This window comes from Mus pahari, chromosome 5 (assembly GCF_900095145.1).
Source record: "Mus pahari chromosome 5, PAHARI_EIJ_v1.1, whole genome shotgun sequence".
In the NCBI taxonomy this organism is placed as follows: Eukaryota; Metazoa; Chordata; class Mammalia; order Rodentia; family Muridae; genus Mus; species Mus pahari.
In genome coordinates, this window is record NC_034594.1 from 34,521,548 (window position 1) to 34,530,872 (window position 9,325).

The window sequence follows — 9,325 nt, forward strand, 5'->3', positions numbered from 1 at the left end:
CCCCCCCCGCTGTCATGGTCGAGGCTCGTGGAGGTAAAGCTGAAGACAAAGGAGTGGATCCCTGTCACCAAGCTGGGCTTCCTGGTTAAGGACATGAAGATCAAATCCTTGGAGGAGATCAACCTGTTCTCCCTGCCCATTAAGGAGTCTGAGATCATTGACTTTTTCCTGGGTGCATCCCTAAAGGATGAGGTTCTGAAAACCATGCCAGTGCAGAAGCAGACTCGGGCTGGCCAGCGGACCAGGTTCAAGGCATTCATAGCTATTGGGGACTACAATGGTCACGTTGGTCTTGGCGTTAAATGCTCCAAGGAGGTTGCCACTGCCATCCAAGAGGCCATCATCTTGGCCAAGCTTTCCATCGTCCCTGTGCAGAGAAGCTACTGTGGGAACAAGATTGGCAAGCTCCATACTGTTACATGCAAGGTGACAGGCCGCTGTGGCTCTGTGCTGAGCATGTCATCCCTGCCCCCAGAGGCACTGGCATTGTCTTTGATTCTATGCCCAAGAAGCTACTGATGATGGCCAGTATAGCTGACTGCTACACTTCAGCCAGAGGCTGCACTGCCGCCCTGGGCAGCTTTGCCAAGACCACCTTTGATGCCAACTCCAAGACTTACAGCTACCTGACCCCTGACCTCTGGAGAGAGACTGTCTTCACCAAGTCTCCTTATCAGGAATTCACTGATCATCTTGTGAAAACCCACACCAGAGTCTCTGTTCAGAGGAAAAAAAAAAAATTTCAGGGAGCAACGAATGTCGGTCCTTTAGTTCCTCCTTTTTTTAAGTCCAGGGTCCTGGTTCTGGGAATCACGCTACCCTGATAACCTAAAGTAAATCATCCATTATGGATAGGCAGAGATTTGTCTCCAGTGTGCTTCTACATCATAGAGACCCTCTCTCAAAAAGATGGCTAGCGATTGAGAAAGATGCCTGTGGTCAGCACACTTGAGCAGTTACGTCCCCACAGAAGTAAGTAGCACATTGGGTGAACACATGCAAGAGAGAGCAGTGGACAGTCTTGTGGATCCTAGACATCTTTTTTGCTTGTATTCAGAGCTGATTCATTGTAGATTCTTGCTCATATCAAAGGTATTTAACTTGTTTCTTTCTTTCCATTTTGTTCTAGGCATCTTGTACTGACGGGAAACTTTTCAATCATTTGGAGACTATTTGGCGTTTTAGCCCAGGTCTTCCTGGCTATCCAAGAACTTGTACCTTGGATTTTTCAGTAAGTCCATTGTAAAGTTCTTGTTTATGTGTGTGTGCCATAGCACACAGGTAGAGGTCAGGGGTCAAGGGTTTGTTCTGTCTTTCTACCATATGTGTCCCTGGTGCTAAGTGTCACTGAGCCATCTTGCCAGCCCCAGTTTATGCATTTTTTGAGGCAGGGTTTTGCTTGTAGCCTGGGCTAGACTGCAGTTTACTGCATAGCTTGGGCTGGCCTCAACTTCACTATCATCCTTTAGTCTCTTAAGTGTTAGGATTATAGCAGATATAAACCACACAGCTAATAGTACCCATTTTGGTTTGGGATTTGTTTTTGTTTTTGTTTTGTTTTTCCAGACAGTGTCTCACTATGTAACTTTGGCTGTCCTGGAACTCACTCTGTAAATCAGGCTGGCCTCGAACTCAGAAATCCACCTGCCTCTGCCTCCCGAGTGCTGGGATTAAAGGCTTGCACCACCACACCCGGCGTGTTTCAGACTCTTTTATGCTTTGAGCCTTTTGCCAACAGCAAAAGCTACAGAGATTTTTCTTAACTCTAAAATGAAAATAAGTAGATACATTGAAAAACAAGCAAAACCAAACATATATAATTTCACTATTCAATACTAAAGACATTTAAACTTATTAGAAGTCTAAAAATAGCATCAGATTAAATCTATGTATTCCATATTAGATGCAGAAATAATATTGAAAGGAGAACATGATTTTTAATTTAGAGGCTCCTGCCAGGTTTGATGGCATGTGCCTTTAATGCCAACACTGAGGGTACAGAGGCAGGCGACCTGTATGAGTTCAGGCCCAACCTGGTACATAGCGAGTGAGTTCTAAGCCAGACAAGACTGCATAGTGAGACAGTATATCAATCAATCAATCAATCAATAGGTAATCTAGAATCTCCTAATTGTCTTGCTTATATCACTTCTGCTGTGGTAAATGCAAAGCCATTTCTAACTGGTTTTCCAAGAGGAAATGAGTTTTCTCTGTACTTGTGAGTCAGGTCTGAAATCCTAAGGAATGTTGATAATTTAGGGTAAATGGTATATTCTTTTTTTTTTCGGCTCTTGAATTACTTTCATTAAAAAGTTAAGAGCCAGGGCATGCCTGTAATTTCTGCAGTATTGTGGCTAAGGCAGAAGGACCACAAGCTGGAAGCCAACTAAGGCTGTACAGTTAAACCCTGTCTCAGGAAAATAACACAGTACAGCACACAGAGCCTTGGATGCACTCTGAAAGTGGACATTCACAGGACGATTGGAAATGCAAACAATCTGGATACTTTAAATTATAGCATTATTACCTACTAACTGATAATTTTCTGATTTTGACAATTGTATGGCTATATGGTTATAAGACAAATAGGAAATTTTGGAGTGATGAGTATGTGAAAAATCCTTTATATTGTTTCTGCTATTTTTTATTTATTTTATTACATTTTCATTTATTACCTGTGTAAAGGTCAGAGGACAGCTTGAGAGAGTCAGTTGTGTCTTTCTGATACTCAGGTCCTAAGGCTGAAACTGAGGTCATCTGGCTTAGCAGCAGCTGGTTTTACCCACTGAGCCCTCTCAGCATTACAAGAAAGTAATTTAGGCAGGTGTGGTGGCACACACTTTAAATCCCACACTCAGGAGGCAGAGGCAAGCTTATTTCTATGTTCAAGGTTACCATGGTCCACATAGGAATTCCAAGGAAGCCAAAGCAACACAGTGAAACCCTGTCTCAAACAAACAAACAAAATTATTTAACAATGAAACGCTAGAAGCCATTCCTAGTGGTATAGGCCTGTAATCCCAACTACTGCAGAAGTTAAGGCAAGAAGGAGTTCGGTGCCTGCACTCAGTGACTTTGAACCTAGCCTAGACAACTTAGTGAGACCCTATCTCAAAATAGAAAAGTTGAGAGCTTGCCCAGTGTTTAAAAAGTCCCAGTATCAAGAACAAGAAAGGAAAAAAATACAGGCTAGGACTCAGAGTGTGGCTCACTGGAAGCTCTAGGTTTGATGTCAGCATTGTAGTCGGTCCATCAGAGAAAGTTAAAAATCTTTCTTTCTTTCTTTCTTTCTTTCTTTCTTTCTTTCTTTCTTTCTTTCTTTCTTTCTTTCTTTCTTTCTTTCTTTCTTTCTTGATGTCAGCATTGTAGTCGGTCCATCAGAGAAAGTTAAAAATCTATCTTTCTTTCTTNTTCCTTCCTTCCTTCCTTCCTTCCTTCCTTCCTTCCTTCCTTCCTTCCTTCCTTCCTTGCTGGGATTAAAGGCATGCACCACCACCGCCCGGCTAAGATAAAGTATTTTAATATCCAGAGGATGTTAGGTTACAATACTACTGTTTAAAATAAGTGCCTTGAATTCTGTCCAGAACAACAATGGGTATGAGTAAAGCTGTAACTCTTTGGCTGACTGGTTTGTGGGTGACGTGCATGTGCATGCATAGGCAATATCACTTTCCTGTTGTTCCTTAGACCCAGGGTTTTGTGTGTGTGTTGGACAGGCGCTCTACCACTAAGCTACATCTCCAGATGTTCAAACTCTAGCCCAGGCAGGTCATGAACTTGGATCTCAAGTAACTGGACCTAGAGGCCTGAGGCACCATGACTAGCTTTGCTCAGCCCTTGTTTATTTTTTCAGCTTAGGCTGACCTGGAAGTCACTGTGTATACTAGGCTAGTGGTGAATTCCTAGTACTCCTGCCTCAGCCTCCTTGGGTGCTAGGATTATAGATGTGCCTTGCAAATGTGTAAAACAATGTTTAACATTTTCCTACAGATTTCTTTTGAATTCCGCTCCCTTCTGCACTCTCAGCTGGCTACACTGTTCTTCGATGAAGTTGTGAAACAAATGGTAGCAGCCTTTGAAAGAAGAGCATGTAAACTCTATGGTCCAGAGACAAACATACCTCGGGAATTAATGCTTCATGAAATCCACCACACCTAAGAGCCACCTCCACCTACTCTTGCCTAGTTTGTTCACTTCTAGGAAGTCCTTCACCATCTATTGAGAAGTCAGAAAGCATTTGTTAAACTTGCCTTGATTCTAAGCCTGCTCCGTTGAAAATTTGCACATTGAATATGGACCCACTTGTACATAGAATTATTTCTTCAATCAAGTGTGACTCTAAGTATCATGTACATTTGCAGGCTCCATCCACCTTTGTAATAACGGATGTCATCACTGTTGCTAGGATACCACATTCCTCGTTTGAGTGCACAGATGAACAAGTCTTTTAATTCTCACCTTACATGAAACGTTAGCTGAGATACAATGTGTGTTATATTAACCATATCATGTTTAAGTTATTAGGTTCAGAGTATTTGTAACTTATTGTTATTCGGCGTGCCATATGGCTTAGGGTATTTGAATTATCATATATTTATCATTAAAACTTTGATTTGAGGTATCGCTAATGAAGTCTTAGCACTTTGGGTATTTTAAATTGTTCTTGTGGATAGCAGTAGATAATTCAGTGTTGTTGGGAAGTTGCTTCCCAGATGTACTGAGTGGGGTTTTTGTTCTGTTTTTTGTTTTGTTTAGTTTTTTGTTTTTTGTTTTATTTGGTGAGTGGTCCAGAGCTATGAGCTACTTTTCTAGACATTTGAAACTTCCTTCCAGGTGCTTTGCGCTGATTGTGTATCAAAATTTTGTCTGCCACTGTAGGCAGCAGATAAGTAAGTAGTTAATATGTCTCCAGCACTGCACAGGGCATTTTCTATTTATTGTGCATATTCACTTTCAATAATATTCTGAACTGATTTAAAAAAAAAAAACCAAATCAGTGTAAGGGCTGAAGTCATGACTTAATAAAGTTAAATTGTTTATTTTTGTATAGTGACTTCGGTTATTTAAATCTTTTTGTTTTTTATTTGGTTTTCATGATAAGGTCTCTCTGTGTAATATCCCTGGCTGCCCTGGAACTCATTCTGTAGACCAGGCTGGCCTCGAACTCACAGAGATCCTCCTGCCTCTGCATCTAGAGTGATGTGATTATAAGCATCACTGCCATCACCACCACTGGCTGTTGTTATTTAAATTTTTTCTGTATTGTTTTAATGACTATTTGGACAGATGGCCTAGTTTGCTTCCCTGTTACTAATGGGCAAAGCACTTGTGAGGAGTGTGTTTATTTCAGCTTTCAGTTCACCGTTTATCACAGAGGGAAGCCAGGACAGGAGCTAAAGGCAAGAACTAAAGCAGAGACTGGGAGGATGGGATTTCTGACTTCAGTTCAGTTCAGTTAACTTCTTATACACTGCAGACCCACCTGCTCAGGCATGGCATAGGCCACAGCAGCTTGTCAGGATGTCACACAGACACACCCCCAGACCAGTCAGACTACAGTAATTTTTTGACTGATACTCTCTCACCCCAGGTGACTAGGTGTGTGTGGCATTGACAGCTTCAGCAACCGAGACAACAGAAGTACATTACTATAGAATTTCATGTCTTACAAATACTTTCATGTGTGCAATTTCATCCTCGATGTGATCCTCAGCACTGCCAGAACAAGGGGGAAACCTTCCATAGAGACAGAGAAATCTGAACTGAACACATTCTTCCTTTACTCAGTATTCTTCCTTTCACTCTACAACCAAATCACCTCTTCATACTAAACTTCCAGTCACGGTGCTTTCAGCTGTAATTGGTGCTTGTGTGATTCGCTTCACAGTCTCTGCTCAGTCACTGCCTCTCAGGCACTGACTGTGTGGTTTTGAGGGGCTCACACTTGCCTGCTCACATGGACTTGACTTGTGCTTTTAACAAGTGAAACAGGGTCTTCCCACTGGCAAGTAAGGCACACACAGCCAGAGCAAAGTGACCTGCATATAATTGTGTCCCTTGCATTTGATTTGGGTTTTGGTATTTGATCTAGTGTTAATGGGGTGTCTTTAAGCCAGGCTGGCTTATCTGCCACTATGTGGCATGGAAGATGCTCTCATTACTGAGGCTCTTGCTCAGCTTCCCAAATGCTAAAACTAAGTTTGAGCTGCCATGTGTGCATATGGTGGTCTGTAGTTGATCCTGGGTGTCTTCCTTGATGGCTCTTCAGGATATTGTAGCGATCTCGTGCTGAACCTGGAGCTCACTGATTCTGGCTAGTGGAGCTATATGGGATGCCCTGGGATACCAGTCTCTGCCTCTCAAGTGCTGGGATTCCAGATGTTGCCATCTCTGTCTGACTTTTTACATGGATGCCAGAAATCCAAAAAAGGCTGGTCCTCATGCATGTACAGCCAGCACTTTATCCTTTGAGCCATCACCCTTGCCCTGGGGGCACAGGGTAGGAGCATAATACTGATACTATATCCTACTCTATTTTTGTTAAATAGGCATGTTGTCAAATTGCCTTCTTACAGAGTTATGTTTAATTGTGGATTTGTGACCCTTTTCATCAGAGCATCTTTTTTTGAGTGGTAGTTAATGCAGAGATTTATACCTTTAGAGTTCTGAGAGTGGTTCAAGTGTTTTATCCTAAATGGGACCTCCACATTACCCCCTAAGGCTTCAGGGGACATTTTGTGAGAAAGACTGGAAAGACTATGAACTAGGAGTTAGGGAGGAGTGCTGAAGGAACATCTGGACAAGACATGGCCTCTGCACTCAGGAACTTACAGCTGCACAAGGTGGAGGACATCCACTCCTGAGAGCCAACCCCTTCCTAACAGACTATTGGCAATTAATGTTTGCTGAGGGAGGGAGGGAGGGAAGGAGGGAGAGGGTGACATTTTTTTCACTGTGTACTCACTGGTACATTACTCATGATCCAATAAAAAAAATTAAAAACTCAAGCCATGCTCATACAAGCAACCTTAATTAAACTCTGGGTCATCAAAACAAACAAACAAAGCAGAACAACTTGTATAGAAGATTTCATGGTAATGAGAGGGTAATACATGTGTGAAATTGTTCCAAAAAGAAAAGTATGGGTCAGGGCAGAGGGATCCTGGAAAGACCAGTATGTCATGTACACACTTGTCCCAGTCTTCCTGCACTGCAAACTGTTCTTTTTTTCTTTTTTTTTTTTTTTTTGTTTTGTTTTGTTTTGTTTTTTCGAGACAGGGTTTCTCTGTATAGCTCTGGCTATCCTGGAATTCATGCAAACTGTTCTTAATTCAGTTTTCTTTTTAGGAGTCTGTGCCTCAGAATGCCCTCTTTACCATGTGTGGGGGCTGCTGATGTATGAGGCCAGACCAGGCAGACCTCTGCTGTATGTGTTGGGGACCTCCAACAAGCTTGTGTATGCCGCCTGGTGGGTGGCTCAGTGTCTGAGAGATCTCAGGGGTCCAGGTTAGTTGAGACTGCTGATCTTGGGGCCATTCTTTTATTCAACCCACCAGTTACTCTTTCACTTTGTGCTTAGTGCAAGAAAGGTTGCCTTTCTAGGGCAATTTTTATACCTTTCTGTGTATTGCAGATGTCTGAGTTTCCTATTGACTTAGATAAAGGCCGTTGGCTCAGTTTGAGAGGAAGTGTAAAATGAAGTCATGCAGAGTTTCAGGCAGTTAGTCACATTGTATCCAGTCAGGAAGTTGAGAGTGATAAAGCACAAACTCAACTGGCTTTCTCCTTTTTGTGTAGCCTAGGAGCGCAGGGATGGTTCTGCGATGTCAGGGCGGGTTGTTCTCTTTGATAATCAAGACCCCAGTGCATGCTGAGGGGTTGTCTCCTAGCTGGTTGTGATGCCTTTCAAGTTGATTTTCTGTTGTTTCATTTTTCTCTACATGACAGGATTTCCCTGTGTAACCCTGGCTGTCCTGGTACTCAACTTGTAGACCAAGCTGGCCTCTAACTCAGAGATCTGCTGGCACTACCTCCCAAGTACTAGGATTAAAGGCATGTGTCACCACTGGCCTTTTTTTTTTTTTTCATTAACCATCACCGTGGGAGGGATCAGACTCCATACCTTCATCCTCGGTTCAAGGCAAGGTTTCAAGACTTGATTTCTCTGTGTAGCTCTGGCTGTCCTAGGATTCACTGGCTTCAAACTCTGCCTCCCCAGTGCTGGGATGAAAGTCATACCACACCATATCCAGCTAAAAATACTTTTTAAAAGTTTAATGATAAAAACTAAAGCTAGGCAATACTGGCACACATATTCAATCCCAGTACTTGGGGAACAGCATGGTCTACAGTCACCAGGATAGAGCGGGGGGGGGGGGGGAGAAAACCCACCCAGACCAAATCAAAAAGCCCTTAAGCACTTACTTCCACATTGACTGTGACCAGACTGTACCTGCAGCTGTGAGATCAGGCCAGGCAATTACTTTGGAAGGGTTTCAGACACTCACATCTCCCTGGGCTCTCTGCCAGTGGAAACACTATTGAATTTTTTCAAAGCAGAGTGTACATCAAGGCTCCTTTCCTCTTGGTTACTCATTTTTCAAATAGATGCAAGTACATTTCCACAGCTAAACTAATTAAAGAACTAGTGTTTGCTCCCTTTTCATTTCTGGCTTGTTTTATTCTGGAAATTTCCTTTACTCAAATAAACCCTTTGTGGAATTACAGCTTTTGATTTCATAGAATGGCCAACTGATTTCAGACTATTTCTGGTTCTCTGCATCCTGGTATCTTTAACTGGCTATCTTGGTTCTTTTACACCAAGGAATGAACAATCTTCATTCTTTGGGGGTAAAGTGAGGGTTGGGGATTAAACCTCATATTGTTTATTCATTTGGCAAGATCTCTGGTTAATTCTAGACTCACTTAAAAATTCAAGTACTGAAAACTGGTTAAAATTCTAAGTTGCTCATTAAATCTTTTTACTATGGCATAAACTTCAAAATGGTGAGGAAAGACTACACTCTTTATGATCACTTATGAATATGCTCCAAATCAGTCAAGCTAACCAGTGTTATGCCTTACAAATCAATAATCCTATCTCCAAGGAAAAGCAAGTGACTACGGCCTATAGGTGGACTGTTTCTTTCTATACACCCAAATGTGCTCCTCTGATTGGCTTTCATTTCTCCCATCAAGACCATGGAAAGGGTAACACAACCAGAAACTTTAAACAAAATTTTATTACACAAAGGTTGTCACATAATTGGATACTTCTCTACTTTGTACACAACCATTCCCACCCTCCACAGAAAGGCTGCTTCTG

At 42.2% G+C, this 9,325-nt stretch overlaps 2 protein-coding genes across 2 annotated transcripts in view; one reads left to right on the forward strand and one right to left on the reverse strand.

Annotated features, from left to right (window-relative positions):
* Coq10b (coenzyme Q10B) overlaps positions 1 to 5,053 on the forward strand; it is a 13,196-nt gene extending 8,143 nt beyond the window's left edge. The window contains exons 4-5 of the mRNA XM_021198187.1: positions 1,130 to 1,231; positions 3,991 to 5,053. Of these exons, the coding sequence (XP_021053846.1) occupies positions 1,130 to 1,231; positions 3,991 to 4,158 (270 nt within the window). The 3' untranslated portion in view covers positions 4,159 to 5,053. The remainder of the gene's footprint in view (positions 1 to 1,129; positions 1,232 to 3,990) is intronic.
* A 1,385-nt stretch (positions 5,054 to 6,438) lies between these two features.
* Hspd1 (heat shock protein family D (Hsp60) member 1) overlaps positions 6,439 to 9,325 on the reverse strand; it is a 12,582-nt gene continuing 9,695 nt past the window's right edge. The window contains exon 10 of the mRNA XM_021197712.2: positions 6,439 to 6,486. Coding sequence (XP_021053371.1) covers positions 6,439 to 6,486 — 48 coding nt within the window. The remainder of the gene's footprint in view (positions 6,487 to 9,325) is intronic.